The following is a 24,809-nucleotide window of genomic DNA, read 5'->3' as shown; positions in this document are numbered from 1 at the left end:
GTTGCCCAAGTCCTGGAAAGACCAGTCCTCCTCGAGAGCAAGACAGGGAAAGAACTGTACGGTAGCCTAGGGTGGTGCTTTGACAAAAACAAAATCCGGATCCGGTTTCTCGTGGAACAGAAACCGAATATCCGTCTCTCTGAGCCTCGCCCTCCAGCGGACACAGAGTGCATATCTTTCAGAAAAGCCTGAAGTTGAAGAACGGACCCAACGACGTGGTCTTCAGCGTCACCACGCAGTACCAGGGCACGTGCCGCTGTGAAGGCACCATCTACTTGTGGAACTGGGACGATAAGGTTATCATCTCTGACATCGATGGAACCATCACTAGGTGGGTCCCGCCGACTCGGGGCCGTGGGACCCCGGGGCCTGGAGCCAGCGTGTCAGTTCCTCTTTCCGGGGCATCGTGCAGCTCATGCAGTTCAGTTTCTGGGGCGGTCGGTGCCGCCCGCGGAGCCATAGCTCCTTGATTTAAACAGCTGCAGTGGGGGATTGGGGGCCGCTTCCCTCTGGGGCGGTGGCTCCCTGGCTTTGTTGCTCAGTTTCGGGGTTTCCGTCCAGAGAGCAAGTCGTGGATCCCATTTGCATTTTTTAATGAGGCATTTGGTGCAATGAGTCAGGATGACTTTTTTCTTTTTCCCCCTTTCGCGATGCCCTTTTAACTTTATTTTTCCTGTCTCTGTTTTTATTTAGATCAGATACTCTTGGCCACATTTTGCCCACCCTTGGGAAGGATTGGACCCACCAGGGCATCGCCAAGTTGTACCATAAAGTGAGCCAGTAAGTACCCAGCGAAGTGCTTGCGGCAAATCCGCACACGGAACCTTTGCCGACGGGCTGACTTACAGACGGGTGTCCCTTGGCTAGGGAGGGTGAGCGCGTGGTGAATCCCGCCAACTTCAGATCTGAATTCAGTACCAAAAGGCAAGAGAGGAAGTGGCCGGGGAATTGCAAATTGACAGAGGAGGAAGGCGGTGGCAGCCTGAGGGGAGGGCTTGAGGTTCAGTTCATACTGAGGAATGGCACAGATAGTCGGGTGAGGACATGGTAGTCTCTGATGTAGACCAAGGGAGTTATTTTAGGCTGAAAAGGTCCAGATTCCAAGCAGGTTTTGTGGGCCAGCCAGCAGTGCACACCTTGCCCACCTGGTCCGGGGAGCACACTGCCGAGGGGCCGTACCTGGGACATCAGTGTGGGAGGGTAGATTTTGAGTTGCTCTCGTGTGTCGGGTACATCTGTCACTTCACTTAACTCTTACAGTAGTTCCGAGAAGCAAGTAATGTCATTTCTAGGTTTAGAGGGTTAAAACAATTTGTCCAAATTCCCGTAGCTGCTAAGAGGCAGAACTCACTGAAACCCTGGTCGACCTATAGCTCCAAGTGCAGTACTTCTGCTCTGGTTCGTCTCCAGGGTTCAGAGCCCTTGGGGTCCCCATCCCTGCACCACCACCAGCAGGTGCTTGGTCCCACTGTCTCCATCTCTCTGTGGACTAGAGTCTCCCACGTAAGTGAAACCTCTCTGTCCTCCACTTAGTTACAGCCGGGAGGTGCAGACATGGTCTCTGGCCTGCTGGACCTCACGCTTCGGGTTGGTGGGGCACGAGGTGCCTGGGAGGACCTTTCCTCCTGGTGGATTCAAAGCTTCTCACTTCTTAGATGCCCAGCTCATTGATTTGACTTTCCTTTTCTGGATGTCTTCCTTAAGAAATGTTAAAAGTAATACATGCTTCTTTGAAAAAAATAAATAAGAAAAACGAGAGAAATATAAAAGTACAAAGGTCACATCTTTCTCCTGCCTTACCGATAAGCTGTAAGTTATCGGCTACGAGTATTATGCGTTCTCTACCAGTGGAACCACTGTGACCGGTTTGGTTCCGTGTATACTGAAAATTCATTTACATGCTCCCCCGCCCCACGTGCACATTATTTAATGAAGATCCTTCTGTTTCATTATGTGTGAGGTTTACCTCGTTCTTCTTAACTGCAGTACAAAATTCCATGCCGTGGGTAAACCACCCTGCATTTAACTAGTCCTCTGTTGGTGAGCACGATAGGGCGTTTCCAGTTTTTCACTCTTTCCAATAGTGATGCAATCAGCATTTACAGAAAGTCCTTATTATGTACAACGAGCGTACAGATAAGTAGAGAGGGTACGACGCTTACACAAGGGCCGCTGTAAGGTGGATTCTCAGAAGTAGAATTGCCGGTGGAAGGCCGAGCACACGGAAAGGCTTGGTCGATATTCCCGGGCTGCCCCCTGAGAGGTTCTCCCGGCCTCCCTCCTGTAGGCGACGCGCTCAGGGCCTTCCCCGCCACCTCCGCACGGCTGACTCTTTGCCTCGAAGGATTAATCCACTGATGAGCTGCCTTGACTGGCCTCACACTGAAAACTGTCTCTATTTTTAGTCGAAAGAAACCCCTGTGGGTCAGGATACAGAGTAGTTCACAGCCTCATTCATTTTGGGTTTTGGAACATAAAGCTATTCCCGTTCTTACTGTAAGGTTAAAAAAAAAGGCACTATGTTTTGCCGGTTTTTTTTTTTTTTTTTTTGGTTTTGATTTGTGTCTCTCTTGGGTTTTCCTAGAAAAGGTATCTTCTTGAAAAATAAAGTTGCGTAGCTTACCAAAGAATACCTGGTCGTTGTTTTGGTTCGATTGATTGATTCAGAATGAGTCCGGTCTGTGGGTGAGGACCTGAGAGCCACAGACTGCTTGTTGTGTTTTCATTTTGGTTGAGAGGAAGGAGCTTGACACTTAACTTGTTCACTGAGTTTGACGTGTGTCCTCAGTGGCACCCGGACGGTTAGACCAGTGATGTCCTGGCCGTCCCCCAGCTCGGCCGTCGCCTTCAGGGGCTCTGTACGGGAGCAAGGGCAGCCTCCTTAGCGTGGCTCTCAAACCCTGCGGTTTCAGGTCAGCTTCCGCCAGTTCCTGATCTGCTGCTGCTTCTCCGCAGACCTTCCTGCTCGAATCCAGTCTGACTGTTCCCCACCCCGTATCCGTCGTTTTCCCATCTTCCCACCTTTGCTCACATGGTGGCTTCTGCTTGGCGTGCCTTTACCTCTGATTTTTGCCTCCCCCAGTTTTTCAGCCTGTAATGCCCGGCTCAGACCCCATGGTCCTCACCAAGCCCCTTCAGGCCAGAATTGGTGCCCTGGGCAGCCCTACGTCCTCCTCCTCTAGGCTTCCTGATACCCAAGGGCTCGGCCTGGCTTGGTGGCCTTGGTGCCATCCCAGAGTTCTAGCCCAGGCTGGACGTGGTGTCGGCTTTCGTAGCTGGTTAGAGCGAATGCCCATCCAGCCAGCGTCTCACATGCTACCTCCTCCAAGTCTTCGGCAGCCCCAGCTGGGAGAAGGGCAGGGACGGACTGAGAACTGGCAAAGGCTGGGTGGCCGTTTCTGTTGGTGTCATATTTGTGATCACCCAGAGACGTATTTAGAGAAATGTTTCACATGACAGAGTACCAGGAGGAAGGGGCCGTTTAATTGAGTTTTGGACTGATCACTCTTCCCTGATGCTTCTTTCCTTGCATTTGGGTACCCCTCAAATTTTATGCCCTGCAGTATTTTTCTAACGGAAAAACCAGTCTTGCAGATGACCACTTGCCTGGAAACAACAGAAAATGAGGACCATTGTATTTATTTTTTGCCAAATGTAATTACTCGTTTGAATAAGTCAGCCCATGAGAAATTACCTGTCAGGTTGATCATCACCTTGTTCATAGAGAGGCTATAAAGCTCGCTTGGTTATTGATTTTAAAAAGCAGACTTGGTTATTGATTAAAAGGAGCTATAGCAGATACAAATAGAAGAGATGTGAAACTCCCGCGTATTCAAATATACGTGTCCAATAAGTAGAAGGAAAATAAAGCAGGACCGTTTCCTAAAATATGTAGATCATTGAGCCAGTGGGGATTTGCGGGGGGCTAAGTATGGACAAAAACTGCTCTAATTTCCTACCTTCCTGGATAAATATTTTTATATTCACGTAACCGGAAGTCGGTGGCCCCATGATTAGCGGGAGGAATGCTTCCTGGGTTTCCATGGATAAATTAGTTCATCTGTGGCCTGCGGAATGTATCGTCTGAAGCCGAGATGCTGAAGACGGGGACCGATCATTAGCAGACATTAGCATCTTTCTTCTTCTCCCGCCCACAGCGGTTCTTTCTTCCCCTCACCTCAGGTCTTCCTAAGTTATCGCGTCATCGCTGTCTGCCAGGAAGGGAGAGTGTGGTGTGGCGAATGGGAGGGAGTCGGGGACCTGGGCTCTAGGGGCCGTAGCCGTCGGGCCACCACAGACCTTCCGACCCGTCCCCTGCTCGCGGCTTTGGCTTCCTCATCCCCGAAGGGCGGAGTTGGATCCCACCATCCCTTCGGTCGGTCCCTGCTAGGCTGGCGGCACTGCGCCGCTAGGTCGGGTGGTTCAAGTCAGTCCCGAGCCCGCGTGCGCTGTTCCAAGCCAAGGCTCCGTGAGAGCCCTGAGGATGCGCTGAGCCCGACCACAAACCCTCTGTGCACCGGGCGCTGTCCTGGGTACGCTAGGGGGTGCTGCCAGCCCCTCCCGTCGGGCACCCTGTGACCCCCAAGAAGGACCCCTACAGCACGCCCCGTAACGAGGCACTGGGGCGGGGTGTAGTGAGAGAGGCAGATTTTACAGATGTCAGTGAAGGAGAAGTGAATTCTGATTGGAAGGGCGAGGAATCAAAGAAGGCTTCAGCGAGAAGGTGGCACCTGAGCTGAGCCTTACTGGGTGAGCAGAGTTTTGAAAGAGAGGAAGGCTCATCACGGGTGGAGGTAGCAGTGGGAAGAGGGGCTGAGAGATGGGCAGGTTCGTGGGGGTGAGGAGCGCTCACAGAAAGGAGGTCCCGGTGTAGGGGGCCCGCGGTGCAGGGGGTCGGCGGTGCAGGGGGCTGGCGGTGCAGAGGCCCCGGTGCAGGGGGCCCGCGGTGCAGGGGTTCGGCGGTGCAGGGGGCCAGCGGTGCAGGGGTTCGGCGGTGCAGGGGGCCAGCGGTGCAGAGGCCCCGGTGCAGGGGGCCCACGGTGCAGGGGGTCCACGGTGCAGGGGGTCGGCGGTGCAGGGGGTCGGCGGTGCAGAGGGCCGGCGGCCTATGTGACTTGGAAGTTGGCTGGCGCCAGACAGCAGGGCCCGTGCAGGCGGGGCTGAGAACGAGCCTGAGTTTGGCCCTGAGCTTTCCTTTCCTAAGGTGGCAGGCGAGTACCCTTCCTCTAGGGCTGCAGACAGGGCTACCGAGTTCCCTTTCCTCTACATCACTGTCGTTCAGTGGGGATTTTGCCCCCCATGGTGTGTGGCAATGTCTGGAGACATCTTTGATTGTCATGACTGGGGCGTGTCATTGGCAACTAGTAATTGAGAAACTCCAATATAGAAGCTTATCTTGGAAAATTAAGTAGAAGAGGTAGAAGGTTACCCAAAGGGAATCTTTCCAGTCTATTTCAGTATCTCTCCAGGCCTCTAAGAGGGATGTAGAGATTGGGACAAAAGGAGAAAATCACTTGTACCAAGCCTGGCCATGGAATGATGCCTTCTTTTTGTCTCTGGCGTTTCCCCAGAGCCCTGTTCTAGTTGCTGAGATGTCGGAGGGATAAGTGTGACCCACGTGTGTGTGTTGCACTTCTGTTCACTGGTACCTCTTCAGGCAGGGCTGTCCTTCCTGCCCTGGGGTCCCTCGTGGCCACCTTGCTCCATCCCGTGTCCTGTTTCCGTTATAGTTGGTCCCGCAGTACACTCTACTCCTGCAGGGAAGGGCTGTGCTGGGCCCCTGAGCACGCCCAGCCCAGCCTGGCTCGGGAGTGTCCGGTGGGTATGCCTGCTGCATCCTGCTGCTGGCTGCCCTTCTGAGCGAGGGTCTTATCCACGAGGGGTACCGTTGAGAGTAATCTTTCTGGTGACTCTCTGCCACCTGAGTGACTGACGGGAACACCTGGCGTTTCACACAGCTTTCACCGGGGTGAAGGCTCTGGAGAGGTGATCCCTGCTGCCACCAACAGGCATTTCTCCCGTTAGGACGTCCTCGAGCTGCTTTTCCAGCTACGTTTAGTAACGGCCTTTGAAGCAGAACACTTGTGTGGTGAGGACAGCCAGTGGCAGGATCAAGCCCTGAAGCATATTTGCAAACCAAGCCTTAAATAAAATTAGCGTCTCAGACCCCTGCAGGTGGCAGTTTTTAGGACTTTGATGTGAAGAGCTATATACAGAAATAGTGATTTTTTAAAAAAAGATTGCATTAATTAGACAGCTCAGATACAAAGATGTTTCATTAAAGTGCTTGCTTGATTTTCAGATGCGTCCCTGTATTCCAAACAACCTGATATTTCTAGATTCTCTTCGTCCCAGCACGTTCCTGTTTCTTGGTTTTAAAGAACATATTATTAGGCAAATCTCGAGACAAGTCCTTTGGCCAACACGAAGTATTCACTGTGGAGCAGTAAGTCGGATAGGAAGCGGGTAGTTTGTATTTACCCATCAGCAAAGATTTACAAAGTGTCTGCTACTTGCCAAGCACTGTTTTTGGCGCTGGAGTTAACAGCGAGGAATGAGACAAGGTCCCCACCCTCAGGGAGCTCATGGATTAATGAGACACAGTCAAACAAGGGGCTGTCGTGTAATATTAGTGACCGGTGGTACATGAGGAAAAAAGCAGAGCGAGGGCTTAGTGCCTGGGGTGAGGGTGAGGGAGGGTGTGTTTTATTAGCTAGGCGGACGAGGGAGGGCCCGCCAAGGAGGTGCTGTCTGAGTAGGTCTCGACGAGGTGAGGGGGCAGGCAAGCCCGGAGGTCTAGGGGAACAGTGTGCAGGCAGCAGGAACGGCAGGTGCAGGAAGGGGTGTGGCGAGTGCGAGGACCGGTGAGGACACCTGGTGTCCAGCCCGGTGCCAGGGAGCAGATGGGGCTGGAGAGAAAGGCAGGGACCAGGTCTCAGTGGCCTTGCGGGTCCCGGCGAGGAATTTGGATTATATCTGAGAGAACTGGCAAGGCTTTGGAGAGTTGAGTATTAAGTTTTCTTTCTCTGTGGAGGCTCGGCGGGGGGCAGGGAGATGATTGATGCTGTTGCAGGAACAGAGGTCAGAGGTCCCACTGGCGGGGGCAGGGGGACTGAGGGGCGGCACGGGGTTCATGGTGCTACGGGTGGGACTGAGCGGGCTTGCCGATGGCTTGCGGTGGGGATAGAAACCGAGGGGGGCCCCTGAGATGTGGGCCCCACCCCTGGGCTTCCAGGGGTGCCTGGAAGCGTTTGAGGTGCTACTCGTGGGTATCTGATGGGTACTGTGGTATGTGCCACTGAGTGTATTGCTCTGGAGCTTAAGAGAGGGGTCTGGGCTACGAATGTAAAGTTGAGAGATATCAGTGTACAGATGGAGGTTAAACATTTTTTTTTCATGTATTTAATCCAGTATATTAAAATACTACCATTTAATCATGTACTCGATATCAAAACTCTGAATGGGTGGTATCTCATATTCTCTCTTTATAGTAAGGCCTTGAAACCTGGCCTATATTTTATATTTGTAGCACAGCATCTCATTTCAGACTCCTAAGTTTTCAGCGGTTCAAAGAAAGGGACATGTAGTTCTTCTAAAGTAATAAAGTTGTGTTTAACAGAAGAACCCTCCTGTGATCTGTTTCTTCACTCGCGACACTTCCGACACCAGATGTGTGGGGGTTTCACACATTTCACAATTCCCAAGTTCTCTTCAGACACCAACTGGGTGTCCAGTAGTTTAATTCTGACACTAACTACCTAGTTAGTGCAGACCCCATGGGTTAAGGGCTCATTCCCGCAAGGCCGCCACAAATTCAGACACCAGTCATAAGTGGTAGGTCCTCAGCTTACCCACACTTCTGCCTGACTTGGCTACAAAGTGAGGGTTCCCACATGCCCTCCCCAGGTTTGATGACGGCTCATAGGACTTGGGGAAACGCATTCACTGGTCTATGTTATCAGGGTATTATAAAGGATACAGCTGAGCAGCCAGATGGAGATGTATGAACGGTCCGGGTGCAGCTAAGTTGGACAGTTTGATGCCTCCGGCCTCAGTTTCCCTAACTGTAAAGCGAGAGGAAGACACCTACTGAACAAGGTTCCCGTGAGGATTAAACCGAGTGAGGCCGTGAGGGTCCTTTAGCAAACGGCAGGGAAAGGCATTCAGGCTTCTTTCGCCATTAAGATTTTATAGAACGTGGCCTTTTGCTTGGGAATTAGAGCCGCGCCCTTCCTCCTGAAACAGATACAGATCAGGGTTTGTGCACGCGAGATGGCTCCATCGTGTGATGCTGTTAAGCGGGAACGTTTCATCTCTTTTTCAGAAACGGGTACAAGTTCCTCTACTGCTCCGCACGGGCCATCGGGATGGCGGACATGACGCGGGGCTACCTGCACTGGGTCAACGAGCGGGGCACGGTGCTGCCCCAGGGGCCGCTGCTCCTCAGCCCCAGTAGCCTCTTCTCTGCCTTGCACAGGTGAGGGCTCAGCCTGCCCGCCCCCCGCCCCGCACCTCTGGGCCGGCTCGGGACCCCTCTCCCGCTCACCGGAGGTTTTGCCAGAATAGCTGCTTTACTCGTCCTCCCAGCCGACACCCCCACTCCGTGCTGGGCCCCGGAGGTTCAGCCTCAAGTGCGGGTCTGGCCTCGTCACCCATCAGCATCCTTCACTGGCTCATCACGGCCCTCGGGAGAAAGCCCGAGGCCACGAGCTCGGCATCACGGGCTCTTCACCACCCGCCTTGTCCTTCTCGCCCATCTCATTCTCTCCGGGTTCTGGGATGCAGTCGTGCTGAGCTGTCTCCGTTGTCCAGAGAGATGGTCTCTGCTCTGAGCCTTAGCACGTGCTGCCCTCCTTCGTGGGGAGCTGCCCCTCTCCCTGCATCGCTGGCCTGAGTCTTAGTGACTCTGAGAATCTATCTATGTGCTTTCCGTCCAATCAGGGACCTCGGCTGGGTCCAGTGGCCCCTCTACCAGCCACCATCATCACCTGCCTGGTCTGAGACCTCCCGTAATGAGGAGTCCTGGTCACACCGTTTATTTTTATAGACCACCAGCCCAGTTCTTTTCTTTCATTGGTTATTTTTAAAAATATTTATTTATTTATTTTTAACATCTTTATGGGAGTATAATTGCTTTACAATGGTGTGTTAGTTTCTGCTTTATAACAAAGTGAATCAGCTATACGTATACATATATCCCCATATCCCCTCCTTCTTGCGTCTCCCTCCCTCCCACCCTCCCTATCCCACCCCTCTAGGTGGTCACAGAGCACTGAGCTGATCTCCCTGTGCTATGCGGCTGCTTCCCACTAGCTGTCTCTTTTACATTTGGTAGTGTACATATGTCCGTGCTACGCTCTTACTTAGTCGCAGCTTACCCTTCCCCGTCCCCGTGTCCTTGAGTCCATTCTCTACGTTTGCGTCTTTATTCCTGTCCTGACCTTAGGTTCATCAGAAGCTTTTTTTTTTATTTTTTTATTCGATGGACACTTAGGTTGCTTCCATGTCCTGGCTATTGTAAACAGAGCCGCAGTGAACATCGTGGTACGTGACTCTTCTTGAATTATGGTTTTCTCAGGGTATACGCCCAGTAGTGGGATTGCTGGGTCATATGGTAGTTCTATTTTTAGTTCTTTAAGGAACCTCCATACTGTTCTCCACAGTGACTGTATCAATTTGCATTCCCACCAGCAGTGCAAGAGGGTTCCCTTTTCTCCACACCCTCTCCAGCATTTATTGTTTGTAGATTTTTTGATGATGGCCATTCTGACCGGTGTGAGGTGATACCTCATTGTAGCTTTGATTTGCATTTCTCTAATGATTAGTGATGTTGAGCGTCCTTTCATGTGTTTGTTGGCCATCTGTATATCTTCTTTGGAGAAATGTTTGTTTACGTCTTCTGCCCATTTCTGGATTGGGTTGTTTGTTTTTATGATATTGAGCTGCATGAGCCGCTTGTATATTTTGGAGATTAATCCTTTGTCAGTTGCTTCGTTTGCAAATATATTCTCCCATTCTGAGGGTTGTCTTTTTGTCTTGTTTATGGTTTCCTTTGCTGTGCAAAAGCTTTTAAATTTCATTAGGTCCCATATGTTTGTTTTTGTTTTTATTTCCATTTCTCTAGGAGGTGGGTCAAAAAGGATCTTGCTGTGGTTTATGTCATAGAGTGTTCTGCCTATGTTTTCCTCTAAAAGTTTGATAGTGTCTGGCCTTACATTTAGGTCTTTAATCCATTTTGAGCTTATTTTTGTGTATGGTGTTAGGGAGTGTTCTCATTTCATTCTTTTACATGTAGCTGTCCAGTTTTTCCAGAACCAGTTATTGAAGAGGCTGTCTTTTCTCCATTGTATATTCTTGCCTCCTTTATCAAAGATAAGGTGACTGTATGTGTGTGGGTCTTTCTCTGGGCTTTCCATCCTGTTCCATTGATCTATATTTCTGTTTTTTGTGCCAGTACCATACTGTCTTGATTACTGTAGCTTTGTAGTATAGTCTGAATTCCGGGAGCCTAATTCCTCCAGCTCCATTTTTCTTTCTCAAGATTGCTTTGGCTCTTTGGGGTCTTTTGTGTTTCCATACACATTGTGAAATTTTTTGTTCCAGTTCTGTAAAAATGTCATTGGTGGTTTGATAGGGATTGCATTGCATCTGTAGATTGCTTTGGGTAGTATAGTCATTTTGTCAAGGTTGATTCTTCCAATCCAAGAACATGGTTTATCTCTCCATCTGTTTGTATCATCTTTAATTTCTTTCATCACTGTCTTCTAGTTTCCTGCATACAGGTCTTCTGTCTCCTTGGGTAGGTTTATTCCTAGGTATTTTATTCTTTTTGTTTCAGTGGTAAATGGGAGTTCCTTAGTTTCCCTTTCAGATTTTTCATCATTAGTGTCTAGGAATGCAAGAGATTTCTGTGCGTTAATCTTGTATCCTGATACTTTACCAAATTCATTGATTAGCTCTAGTAGTTTCCTGGTAGCATCTTTAGAATTCTCTATGTATAGTATCATGTCATCTGCAAACAGTGACAGCTTTACTTCTTCTTTTCCGATTTGAATTCCTTTTATTTCTTTTTATTCTCTGATTGCTGTAGCTAAAACTTTCAAAACTCTGTTGAGTAACAGTGGTGAGAGTGGGCATCCTTGTCTTGTTCCTGATTTTTGAGGAAATGGTTTCAGTTTTTCACCATTGAGAACGCTGTTGGCTATGGGTTTGTCATATATGGCCTTTATTATGTTGAGGTAAGCTCCCTCTATGCCTACTTTCTGGAGAGTTTTTATCATAAATGGGTGTTGAACACCAGCCCATTTCTGATGACCCTCTCCCCTTCCCCTTCATGCCTGCATTCAGGACAGCCAAGCCAAACTAAGTCTGGCCTCCTAGTGGGGGGCAGGAAAGCAGCAGCCTCCCTGGAGCTGGGGGCCCAGGGCAGTGTCCTGAGCTGCTCTCAAAGCAGTGGATTGAAGTTTGAGACTTATAATCATACATTCACTCATGTGTCTCTGTATAAGAGTCCTTAGATGTAGACTGTAAGGCCCTTTTAGTGCTAAGGAGGGTTCTGGAGTCCATAGAAGGCCATGCAGAGCCAGGACCAGCCCCTGGGCCTTCTGACACTCAGTTTGGGGCTCATCAGCATTAGCATCATCTAAATTACGTTTTGTTGAGGCGCCGAAGAATAGTTCAAAAAATACATGCAAGGCATCTGTCGATAGATAGATAGATAGATAGATAGGTAGATATGCAGTATCTCTGTAATATACGCAAACTGAAAGGGACCCTTGAGATCATCCAATAATCAGACAGTGAACACCAGCCTGCCCACGACCGAGATAAAGCGAGAGGATGTGCTCTCACTCCACCCTCTGAGCCGTAATAGTAACTGCTATCCCTGGATTTTGCGTTAGTCATTCCCTGCTCCTCTAAATAGTTAGCACGTGTATGTGTGATCCTAACCAGTATGTTGAATTGTGCACATTTGTGAACTTTATGTAAATGAATCATATGTTCTTCCGGAACTCACTTTTACTGCTCAACGTGACGTTCCCAGGATTGTTGAGAGTCGCTGTAACTAGCTCGTCTTTGCTTCTGTGTAGGTCCCGTTGTTAGACTCCACCACAGCCCGCTTATCTTTTCTGCTGTTGGTGGGTGCTTGAGCCGCTTGTGATTTTCTGCTCTCGGGCGCAGTGCTGCCTGTGTGTGTCCTCTGGGGGCACCTGTGCAGTGTGCTCCAGGGTACACCCCCAGGAGCAGGATTGCTGGGCCACAGAGCATGCACATGTGTGGTCTTCTTTGGCCATTGCAAACTGTTGTCCAAAGTAGTTGAACCAGTTCGTACACCAGAAGCAAACAGTGCGAAGTGTTCCTTCCATCGGCTTTACTTTCTTACCTACATGTTGTCCGCCGTTTACATTTTTGCTACTCTGGCGGGTAAGAAATGTCTCTTTCCACGCGTTTATTGGCCATGTGGGCTTCATCTTCTGTGAAGTGCCTGTTCACGTCTGTCCCTTATTTGCCTTTTGATTTGTAAGAGTGTTATAGATTGTGCACACGTAGCCTTTGTTACGAGTGCTACAAATATCTTTCTCCAGTTGATGGCTTTTGATGAACATAAATCTGAGTTGCCTTTAGTTGAACAGATCATTTCCCCTGTAGTTTTGTTCTTTCTGTGTGTTGACAAAGCCTTCCCTGACTGTGGGCCTGAGGAAAGTCTCCTGTATTTTACCTAAAGGTGTCGCCTTTCACATTGAGGTCTGTAATTCACCAGGAATTGATTTTTGTATATAGAGTGCACTAGGGGTCCATTTTCTTTTTCTTTATACCTGTATGGATATTCAGTTGTCTCAGCACCATTTGCTGAAAAGAGTGCCCTTCTCCTCTGCTTTGACTTTGTCGTCGTGGTCATAAATTGAAGGCCCGGAAGTGTGTGCCTCCGTTTCTGGCCTTCGTTCGTCTCTATAGCGATTTGAGTCACATTCCATAAAAACATGCAGACAACAACCTGGTGAGAGTTTAACTGAGATGACAGTGAATCTGTAGACCAATGGAGAATTAATATCTCATTATAATATTGAATATTCCAATTCAATTGTATGGTATATTTCTTCATTTATTTAGGTCTTCGCTAATATATTGCAATAAAGTTTTTAACTCATTTAGAATTTTTGCACTGGCGTTCCCGAGTGAGATTGGCCCACACTTTCCCCATACTTTACTACCTCTTTCGGTTTAGTTTTTGAGGTCATGCTGGCCTCGCGAAGTGAGTCAGGAGAGGTTTTCTCTTCCTCTGTGCCCTGGAATTCTTTGTTCCTTGGATGACTGGTGGAAGTCTCTGTCGAAATCACTTGTCTGGGGTGTTTTCCTTGTGGGAAGACTTGAAAGTACGGATTCACTTTCTGTCTAGCGCTTCTCTGGGGTGGCTTAACCGACTTACGCATATTTAACTTCTGAAGATACGAAAGAAAGCGCTCTTAGTATCCCAGCACCTTTGACGGTTAAAAGTAGTTTGATGCTAATGAAGCTGACGCTCTCGTGCTGACCCGTTATTTATTTGTTTTAACAGAGAAGTGATCGAAAAGAAGCCAGAGAAGTTTAAAGTCCAGTGTTTGACAGACATCAAAAACTTGTTTTCTCCAAATACAGAACCCTTTTATGCTGCTTTTGGAAACCGACCAGCTGTAAGTAGTAGTCGGGTATATACGAATTCTTGAAATTACTGTCTGTTCAGATAGCCGTCATCTGAAAGGCCGGCCTAGACTCCCACGTGAAGCCAGATTCTCCTACTACTAGAAATAACTGCTAAGGAGCCGCTTGCCTACGTCTAAAGGCAAGGAGATCGTCATTATTTCGTGGCATCTAGTTTTCTTTGAAGGTGGGCTTGTGGGTTTCAGTTTGAAACTAGAAACTTTAAATTCTAAATTGCTTGCTAAATTAGTAAAACAAGAACATTAAATAGGATTAGATCCTTTCTACCGGAATGGGACCACAGAGCACAAAGGTGAATTCAGTGTCTCAAGTTTTAAGAGTGTTATTTCCTATAGTAAAAGTAGTACTTTGAGATTTTGTGCATACTTCCCAAATTTGCTAGAAGGGTCAGCATTCTGGAGAAGGTAGTTGGGTACTTACTTCCCAGTCAGAAAATTCTCCTGCTTTTGAAACTCATGCCCAAGAAAATGGGTCACGTAGTAACCTTAAGGAATGTTAGAATTGCAGGGGATGTAGTAGGTGGTTTACTTTTTAACTCAGTTCTTGAATAGAGGGGTGAACTGAGGCCCAGAGAGGACAACTTACTTACTAGTTTCACATCCAGAGACATTCTTTCTCTACACTACTTGGAGGTATTATTCGAGTTTAATGAAAGTTTTATAGCACAGGCAGACCTCGTTTTATTGCGCTTCGATTTGTTACACTCTGCAAATACTGCATTTTTTTTTTTTTTTTACAAATTGAAAGTTTGTGGCATCGAGCAAGTCTGTCAGCACCATTCTTCCAACAGCATTTGCTCACTTCCTGTCTCTGTGTCACATTTTGGTAATTCTTGTGATATTTCAAGCTTTTTCATGATTTTATACATTACGGTGATCTGGGATCAGTGATCTTTGATGTGACTGCTAGGACTCGCTGAAGACTCAGATAAGGGTTAGCATTTTCAGCAATAAAGCGTTTTTTTAAACTTTTTTTTTTTTTTTGCGGTACACGGGCCTCTCACCGTCGTGGCCTCTCCCGTTGCGGAGCACAGGCTCCGGACGCTCAGGCCCAGCGGCCATGGCTCACGGGCCCAGCCGCTCCACGGCACGTGGGATCTTCCCGGACCGGGGCACGAACCCGCGTCCCCTGCATCGGCAGGCAGACTCTCAACCACTGCGCCACCAGGGAAGCCCTAAAGTGTTTTTTGTATGCACTTTTTCTAGACATAAAGCTGTTGCATACTTAATAGAGTACAGTGTAGTGTAAACATGACTTTTATATACACCGGCACACCAAAACGTTCGTGTGATTGACTTTGTCGTGGTGTCTGGAACCGAACCCGCAGTAGCTCTGCGGTCTGCCTGTATTTGTATCAAATCTGAAATATTTGTATTTACGATGAACTCTTTTCTTCTCATTAACACTTTACCAAATATAGGATGTGTACTCGTACAAGCAAGTGGGAGTGTCTCTGAACAGGATATTCACCGTCAATCCCAAAGGAGAGCTGGTGCAGGAGCACGCGAAGACCAACGTCTCCTCGTGAGTATTGTGCCCCCTCGCTGTCATCGCTGTGTCATTACCTGTTGTCGTCATCTTGACCTTGGAGTGGTGTTTCACAGTCAACACTATACCTTTTTAATCCTTCGGTGCCTATATTTTAATCTTTAATTCCTACAAGGAAAACATACGTTAACGTCTCGGATTTTGTCCAGAACCTAACTTTTGGACAGCCTGCATTATTAAATCAGATCCCCACCGGGTCGAAAATTTAAACGAGTGGTTAGATACCGCTGCAGAGTGGAATGGCATGAATTTGAAAACTACTGGCTTACATTTGCCGAATTCGTTTTGAAAGCCTAGAATGCGAATTAGAAATATAGCCAGATTAAAATATCATGAGAAGATATATTTAAAGATGAAGAACCTATGTAGCCCTTCACATTACTGACCTGTAATAACATTCTCACCAGAAACATGGCTATGTGACGGTAAGAATTCTCGTATTTTTGGCCGAAGCGCGTTCTCCCCAAGGCCGTGGGCTGAACTGGGTTACTGTTTGCAGTGAGGCCTCCTGGCCGGCCGGGAATCTCCCTTGACTTGGATGTGTCTCGCTTTGGGTTCCTGACTTCTTAGAGTGGAGCGTGTTTCCTCAGCTTTGCCCACTGGGTGATGTCGGGCAGACAGGTGTCGTCCTGCCTTGTCTGTTTCAGAGGCCATACCCCTGTTGGCCCGATCCCTGCAGACCTGGAAAACGGCCTCTGGCCTGAGCGACCCCAGGGGGCCTGCTGGGGCCCTCCTTATGTGGAGGAGTTGGACTGGGGGAGTTCGGGTCTAGCGGCTTCCCAGGGGTTGGTTTTTCCGTTTGATAGAGATCGAGGTTCCCCTAGGGCAGATTTTCACTTTCAAGATGATCCTTTTACCCGTTGGGAGTCTAATCCAGCTTAAAGAGGATAGTTCCAGGCTAGAGGGCGCCCTGCCTCCCTCCCCCACAGCCAGGCCAGGACCTAAGTAAGCAGTTCCCAGGATATGTGGGGCGAGAGGGGAGTGGGGGAGCCAGGACCCGCCTCCATCCTTCACAAGGGGAGGCCGTACCGGTGCTGCCTGATGGGTAGAACGACAGCAGGGACTCTTTCTTCCACACCCCTTTCCTTACGGTTTCTCCCTCTCCTGAGTTCTGAGCGGCCACCCTGATAACGTCTCAGTTCCCTCTTCTCCGTCGTTCCCCACATGAAAGTCTTTCCTCGGTCTCGAGGAGAGAGCGGATTTCCATTTAGGGTCAAAAGAACTCTCAGCTGATGGCACACTGCCCTGAAGTGGCAAAGGTTTCTGCCCAGGCAGCAGCCCAGTGGCATGTCTTGTCATAAGAGGTGTTGAAAGGGGGATGCCAGCATCTACGAAGGTCTGCCCAGGAGGCCTCTGAGGTTATCCCGTTCGCTGAGATGCTGGGGTAAAAAGGCACGCTTTGCCCACGCCTTGGGGGAGGAAACTTTATTTATCGCCAAGGAATGGTGTTTTCTTCTACCTAGACCGGGAGATGTGATTCTCCCTGTGGGAGAGAGACTCTCCTTCCCCAGTTGAAGCACACACTTTTCTCTGGTGGTACCAAACTCGGTACCACCATTTCAGAGCCAAGTGGGTGCTTGCCCCTTGGAAGCTGGGACATTGTCTCGGAGAAGTCAGGGGCCCACGCCGATGGGGGGCTTCAGTGCTTTCCTTCTTGGCATTTATGGCCAGCAGTGTGTGAGCTCTGCCTGCTCTGGAGGAGCCCCGTGTGTGGAGGGTTGGGCCGAGAGGCACAGACGGAGCTAGTAATGAGCCGAGAACTGCCCCCTGCAGGGAGGGGCCCCCTTCCAGAGCCACAGAACTCAAACAGACAGGTCTCCAAGCCAGAGGGCATTTTAAAATTTTGTTTTAATCCCTAGGAAAGACGATTCTTGCTTATTAAGAGGGATTTTCCCCAGTTTGTGCAAACACAATGTCTCTCATAAGTTCTTTGGAGGACCTTTATTAAGTACACACACACTCACCCTTATTTAGAAGTTATTTTATGCCTCAGAACATGCTGATTCCTTGAGTTTGGATTTCAAAAGCCTTTTTGGTTCTTAGCAAATTAGAGCTGGAGAGGGACCGGCGGCTGTCAGGGAGGACTCCGAGGATGCGCGGGGAGGCCTGGGCTTGTCACAGTTTCTGGTTGGAGGTGCCCGGAGGTCTGAGAATGCATATCAGTAGAGCAACTTTCTTTTGGTAGTTCTAGGCCACAGAAACGAATACGCAACATCTTCATGGGAATACACAGAAAACAGAGTGAGAGAGTCTTGCAGGGAGCGTTGAGAAACACTGATCAGGTCCAAGTCCATATTCATAAGGACCTGAGGCCCAGAGAGGGCAAGACACCTGCCCAGGGTTCCACAGCAGTAAGGCGGGAGTCTTGACCCAGGTCTCTTGACCCTCATGCCAACTATGGCTTTTTTTCCTGAGGCTAACAATTAGCCAGGGCGAATTATTTTGTAGTGTTCATGATTTATTGTTGAATAAATTTATGGAGCATCGGCTCACATTATTTTACCGTGGCATACGTTATCTGATTTAATTCTCACGTGAGCACTGTGCACAGTTTTCATTTTCTCCCTTTACGGTTGAGGGAATCGTGGCTTAGAGAGATGAAGCCACTTGTCGGAGGTGGCACAGCCCATAAATGGCAGAGCTGAAGGTCAGATTGGAGTCTCCTAACCCCAGGGCCCAGTGCCCTTTCATTGCACAGTGAGGCAGTCTCTGGGTGACGCTCCGAAGATGTGACTCCTCTGTGATTCTTGTCTCCACTGCCCCCAAGGCGGGCGGCTGTACGTCTGTCATGCTGTCTTGCTTCTGCTCCTTTGAGCGAAGTCAGGTCACACCCGCCTTGCCCACGAGGCCGTCTCCGACTCCCCTCCTTGGCAGACTCTCTGATTTCCCGTTAATTAGTGAGGGATTATTCTAGAACAGCCTCCCTTGTGTTAAGCACATGGTCCATTCTTGGGGGTCCTGGATCCCTCCTGACTCCCGGGCACCGCTCGGGGGGTACGTGCTGGTGTCCCGCGTGGCCGAGTGTCCCTCCCAGGCGGTGACGTTGTCCATCTTCCTCCCAGGTATGTGAGACTCTGCGAGGTGGTCGACCACGTTTTCCCCTTGCTGAAAAGGAGCCATTCTTCAGACTTTCCCTGTTCAGATACATTCAGTAACTTCACCTTTTGGAGAGAACCACCGCCACCCTTTGAGAACCAGGACGTTCATTCTGCATCAACATAGTGCGTTCCGGGCCACTTCCTGGCATCCTGTGGAGATCAGGCGCCCGCATTAAAGGATAGGTTTGGGAACCTGCAGTCATTTGCTTAAGAGCAGAGGAGCATTTCTCTCCCGGTCCCCCTGGCCGGGGTTGACATTTCTAAGTGATGTGTACGTCCTAGACGGGGCGTCGGGTGCGTCCCTGGTGGGGAGGCCATGCCCGGTTGAGGCTTCGAGCCTGTGGCAGCGCTGCCCTCCCCAGCCTGCTGCAGGCTGGGAGCGGTTAGTGTGCAGGATGGGCTGTGAAGCGGGGGTCCCTGGGATGTTGGGATCCAAGGAGGGGCACCAGGTGTGCACGACTTCTGGGAGAGTGGGGGACACATTTGTGCCACGTGGAGGGCTGTGCGGGGTCCCGTGACCTGACTCTGAGGTCTCGGAAGGGACTCCAAACCCCACCGTTCTGGGCCTTGACCTTGCGGATGTCCCCTTGTGGTGTTTGCCGACTGGTCCGATGGTTTTAATTCCTCTGGTTAAGGCTAACCTATATAACTGGCATATTTTCCCCTACTTTTGTGGCACAAGGCTGGAATATTTATGCCTTAACGCACCCGTGGAAGATGTTTTATTTAGAATGTGCTTTTTCCAGCTTCCTGTACCTCTGCGATGCCTTAAGTTCAGATTATAGGAAATATTATTAGGGCAGCATTTCGAATCAGTTCGACACTCTGCCAGCAACCTGTCTGGCAACGCGCTGCTGAAAACGTGGGCTCGCGCAGAGCTTATGCCAAGCGGTGATGGTGTCAGTTTCTTTTGGGAGCTCTCAACAGAAACTGGTTGGTTTTAAGAAAATAGTTTGAAGAAGTTAAATTATATTCTTTGTAGATAGTATTATTTATTACCTTACTCTGATTGGGTTACTGCTATAAGCATTTTAGCCATGTTCTTTCTATTATAACTGTCAGTAATACATTAAAAAGATATACGTGTTAGACCATCCAAAGAGCCTTATTCTGTAATTCTCACAGCACTGACCTTCTTTTGGAATTTATGAGTCATACTTTTTATTTCCCTTAGCTTTTCCCACTCAGATTTAAGGGCAAGTGGATAAGTAGTCATTTGAGTGACATTCGTCAAGCCGGTAGAAGATGATTCTTTTCCTTGTTTGTTAAATTGGCCTGTGGAGAAGAGAATAATTTGAAAAGTGAAGGAATTATTTTGGTAAAAGATTTCGCTTTTCGAGCTCTTATTTTGTTAAAGAGCGTTTTACTCCGGTGGTTGAGATGCTCTCCTATTTAAGTCGCATGGTTAGAGTCATGGAGGCAAACAGTGAAACAGTTGAATGCAGTTTTACTCTTTCTGTGAAAGAAAACCCAGAGGCGTTGCCTCCCCTGTCGCCGGTGGGCTCTGCCGGCAGCGGACGCCTTTCCCGAGCCGTTCGCGTGGCCACCCAGAGAAACGCAAACAGCCGTGCGTAGCTGGTCGCAGATTCGCGGAGCAACGCACACCACACGTGCAGATGCCCTTTTGGAGGCATTAAAAATGATTTAAAATAGCCCTGCCTTAACCTGGGCTAGCCATTAGTGACCTTCAGAGGCTACCTTCATTCTTTCTGTCACGAGGGTGTTTTGCGGTGAACTTTGACTGCTGTGAACTAAGTAGAAGACGACCAGCTGTAGTCCTCTCGCGAGAGCGTGCAACTTTGGACCCCCCAATTTTGATGCGCCCTAAGCTTCCACGCCACTGCCCTCTGAAACAGAGCACGCCTTCCAGAAAGTCACACTCGGGTCTGTGTCAGGTTCAGAGTGTGACCCCTGGAGAGGCAGTGACATTCACACCTGCCTCGTGGCTTCGGAAAGCGGGATTTGTGCCCGGGCAGCGCTCACGCATGTGCGAGCTTGTTTATCTGTGTTCACACAACCGTAACTCAGTGACCCCAAAGCCACGTGCTAGGATGCTGTGTTTGGGCCACGCATTTCAGAGTTGCCCGATGGAAACGAATCCCTCCATCGCGACAAGTCATCAAACGTTCATCGCACGTGATGAAGAGAAGTGTGTGTCCCTGGCACGTTGGAGAAAATGATTGCACCTTCAAAGAGGATCCCTTTTCCGTTTTAGGTTTGGATCGCCACTTTAAATATATTTTATTTACAACGCTTCATCTGTATTTGTGTATGCTGGTGCAATGATAAAAATCACCGTGATACTTCATTGCATTGCGCTGGATGCAAAGCTAGGATGTATTGTAACAAATGAGACGAATGACAGACCTCCCTGAAAATCAGGTGTGTGAATTTTAAATAGTTTTTGGTAAGTTATTAAGATGCTGATTTCCTACGGTGTGATATCAAGCATGTTATTTTCTACTCAGTAAACAAAAAAACGAAACCCTTAACGCCGTGAACTGTTCATTCAGTATTTGGAATAAAAGAGCCCGTCTCTTCTGATGCCTTCGGTGAAATACTGACCCTCTGTGTGCACTCGGCGGGGGGTGGTGGGGGAAGGAGGGGTGAAGACAGAGAGGAGAGGAGAGGGCTGCCCCCCTGGGCTCATCCCACCTTGATGGGAGGGTTCCGTTAAACGCTGTACCTGGGGTGCCTCCCAGGACCTGGCCTGTAATCGGTGTATTTAACACGTGGCTCTTACACGGGTGGGCTCCGTTCCCTGTTCTTGAATGGGATGTCAGTCAGGTGGCAGCCACAAGAGAAAACACAGGAGAGGCTCAGGAAAACCAAGCTTATTATACTAGCAGCTTCTCAGAATGGGAGGCAGCTCGCCAGCAGGGCCACGTGGGGAAGCACCAGGGTGGTCAGGAGGCAAAAGACAAGTGATGGGGGCGGGCGGAGCTGAGGCCACAGCCTTTGCTGGGATTTCTGCAGGAAAGGCAGGGCAAGGCGAACAGCTTAGGACTGCCTAGTGCGAATCATTTCAGTGGCCTCTGAGCTATAGGGGTGGCCCTTGGTTGCCTGGTGCCTTTGCCCTGGGCTGATTAAGGCAGAGGACTAGTGCCTCCTGGGGGTGCACAGGCCAGACAGGAGGCCTGGCTCTGGATCAGCTAGTTTGCACATCACAGGCGTGCTTCAGCTGGGCCTTTTGCTATCCCTAAAACATGGCCAGCCCGTCTTTCCCAGCCAGCAAGTTTTTTAAGATCCCCAAACACTATAATATACGTAAAATAAAAGACACGAGACAGGTTCCCTTGCGTCATGTCCACTGTCCTCATTTTTTGGACACTTTCTGTGGTATACCCGATTTGTCTGTCATTTTGAACAAATCAGTCAAAACCCTTGGCGAGTTTACCCAGATCACCTGAAAGCCGTCATAACTCATCGATTTTGTGCATCGTCGACACAATAGGGTACCTGAGGCATCCTGCTGATTTACCTGTGTGCGTCAGCCTGAGTGTTTCGGGAACACATGTAAGAATATTGGTCCCTGTTTGAAATGCTTCAAAGATGTCTCTGGTACTCTGGTACAGGGTGCCGGGCTGAGCTCCTCCTGAAGCCCAGATCCAAACAGTTCATCTCTTCACGCCTCTGTATCTTAAAAACAAAACAAACTCTCATTTAGCTGAACATCACAGATTTATTCCAACCCTGATTTCAAGTTGTAGGTGCTTTTATCTGGAAAGCAAAAATCAGTATAAACTGCATCTTGGGCCGGGCGATCCCCACCTGCTCTTCCATCACCACTTTGTCTCCGTGGACCCAGTAAGCTCTGCTGTTTCCGTTCGGTTGTGCAAGCAGCCCTCACACATGCGCCGGGGAAACCAGTTCGGTAGCTTGCATTTCCCCAATGTCTCAGCTGTAATCACCTGAATATTCAAAATACTTCCTATCCTTGTTTTCAAACCCTGATACACCCCACCAGATTTGCCAGTGCCGTCATGGGACCTCAAGGAACATTGCCGATGGGTCAGTGACCGCCGGCTTTGGACCTCAGAGTGACCTTTCCTATAAAAGGTAACGCAGGCAGCCCTGGTACACACCTGGGACGGGAGAACAGGAGTGGAGGAAAGTTACACAGGCCCCATTTAAAAAAATGAAACTCTGGAATCTGACTTCCTTGTTCCAGCAGGAGTGTTGTCCTAACCAGCTGTTCCAGGGAGCTTTGTGACATTTCCTACTTATCTGCCTCCCCTTGAAAGTGTCTGTACAAAGCACTGTGCCCTGCTTCTACGGGTCTGCAGTGGCGGGGGGTGGCGGGGCATCCCGTCTCTGTGCTAGGCAAAGATAAGGTGGTTAAAAGCGCCACTAGAGGGCTTCCCTGGTGGCGCAGTGGTTAAGAATCCGCCTGCCAATGCAGGGGACACGGGTTCGAGCCCTGGTCCGGGAAGATCCCACATGCCGCGGAGCAACTAAGCCCGTGCACCACAACTACTGAGCCTGCGCTCTAGAGCCCGTGAGCCACAGCTACTGAGCCCACGTGCCACAACTGCTGAAGCCCGTGCTCCTAGAGCCTGTGTTCTGCAACAAGAGAAGCCACCGCAATGAGAAGCCCGGGCACTGCCCCGCTCGCCGCAACTAGAGAAAGCCTGCGCGCAGCAACGAAGACCCAACGCAGCCAAAGATAAAATAAATAAAATAATTTAAAAAAAAAAAGCCAACCCAACCAAAAAAAAACGCCACTAGAGTCTCCTTCCTGTTTCTGACCCCTTTTTGAACTCCTGCTGCAGTGGAAGGTGGAGGTGGGTGTCACCACCACCGCGATAGGTCTTGGTGTCTGCAGAAAACCAGAATTTGAGCAGACAGAAGCTGGCCCTGGAAGTCATTGGCCCCCAGATGGCCACCGGGGGGCGCAGTCTGTTTTGGTTGGCAGTTCAGCCTTTAAACACATTGTCCTGGCTTGACAAAGGCCCCTCCCTGTAGTGCTTGCCTTGGAGGCCAGCCAGGTGTGTTGTGAGCTTATGGGGAGAGAAAGGAGGGACCATTCTGGTACCAAAGTGCCTTCAGTTGGCATGGCCCCAGGTCAAACATCATTAACCAGCCTCGAGGAGGGAGCAGTTTGTGGCTGCTCGTCATTCAGGTCTAAGACCCATTTAGATTCGTGGTTCTCAAAAGTATATGGTCTCAGGGCCTGTAGCGGCAGCATCAGAGCTTGCTAGAAATGCACGTTCCTGGGCTCTTCCCTGGGCCTCCTGAATCAAACCCTGGGCATGGGGTCCACAGTCTGTGCTAATAAATCCTCCCCAGGATTCTGATGCACGCTCAAGTTCCAGAGGACACACCTGAGGCCGGATCCTGTTCCCAGGGAGCCGCTTCTGTATTACAGCAGCTGACATCTAACTTTGGCCTGGTCAGGGCCACAGAAAGGAGCTGCTGAAGGATGGGGGCCCCTGGAAACCCAATACAGCGCCTCGACCGAGTCCAAGGTGTCCCGAGCCTTTGAGGCTCAGCTGCCAGCCTGAACCACCTTCCTGGGCATCTCGGGCCGCTGGTCCCGGCTGGGAGGAGATGGGAGTGCGTGTGAACCCGCAGACCTGGGCTCGGCCCGGATTTCTGACGGCTCCCTTCCTCCCCCAGATTGCTGGAGCCTTGAGCTGCTGTCCTGATGCCAGCGATCCTTTCACTGGTGCAGGAAGTCCATTCAGCCTTGCATTGCTTTTAATGAGTTTTGCAAGCAAGTAGCCTCTTCCGGTGACTCATTCTGCCTTTTGTGAACCGGAGATGGTGGTTTTAGGTTTCACTTTGGAAAGTAACCACGACTTCTCTGCTGCTGGAATCCGAACAAGTTACATTCATTTTGCAACAAAGAAATGTAAATGTAGGAGCGCCAGTCATATTTCTGCTCTGATTGTAAAAACATCCTTTTCCGAGATGCATGACAGAGCCAAGCTAGGAAGAAATGGTTTATATTTTCAAGGAACACATTCATTTGGGAACTTTATATTTTTCCTTCCAGAGTGGCCTGATAGTTTCGCTTTTATTCTTTTGTCTTTTTGATTCATATTTCAGGGATATCCTAAAAATAAACAGTGCCTGTTGACTGAGTGAAGCAGTTAACCTCTGTTTTATTGAGGGAGATCTAGTTCTGGACAAAAGTTCGTGTTCTTGTCTTCATGCAGCACACAAAGGATGATAATGGAAATAATTTCTTACGCAGGAAAATTGTTTTCATCTGGACCTTCCGCAGAAATAAGTTTACGGTACCCAAATAGGTGAACCTCTTAGGACTGGAGAGTGTGCGTTAAGTGGACAAATGCTACGTAGCATCTTTTCTCCAATTCAAACAATACAGGGATCTTCAAAATGTTGCGGTGTTGAACTAAACATCGCGGTGTTGAGCTAGTTGTATTTAAGTACGCATAAACAGAAAGCAAGAGCCCTTATACAATAATAAAACCAAAATGCATTCAAAATTAAGAGCAG

General features: G+C 49.3%; 1 protein-coding gene across 2 annotated transcripts in view; it reads left to right on the top strand.

Moving 5' to 3' along the window:
* The window catches only part of LPIN1 (lipin 1), a 68,400-nt gene extending 47,506 nt beyond the window's left edge, over positions 1–20,894 (top strand). For both annotated transcript variants that reach the window (XM_029231955.1, XM_029231956.1), the window contains exons 15-20: positions 183–331; positions 694–780; positions 8,324–8,476; positions 13,556–13,670; positions 15,119–15,222; positions 18,309–20,894. In XM_029231955.1, coding sequence (XP_029087788.1) covers positions 183–331; positions 694–780; positions 8,324–8,476; positions 13,556–13,670; positions 15,119–15,222; positions 18,309–18,468 — 768 coding nt within the window. In that variant the 3' untranslated portion in view covers positions 18,469–20,894. The remainder of the gene's footprint in view (positions 1–182; positions 332–693; positions 781–8,323; positions 8,477–13,555; positions 13,671–15,118; positions 15,223–18,308) is intronic.
* The last annotated feature ends 3,915 nt before the right edge of the window (positions 20,895–24,809 follow it).

The sequence above is a fragment of the Monodon monoceros genome, unplaced genomic scaffold (assembly GCF_005190385.1).
Source record: "Monodon monoceros isolate NGI ecotype Baffin Bay Population unplaced genomic scaffold, NGI_Narwhal_1 Super_Scaffold_19, whole genome shotgun sequence".
Lineage (NCBI taxonomy): Eukaryota > Metazoa > Chordata > Mammalia > Artiodactyla > Monodontidae > Monodon > Monodon monoceros.
The sequence above is the reverse complement of the archived record's forward strand: the minus strand, read 5'-3'. Positions and strand labels throughout refer to the sequence as shown.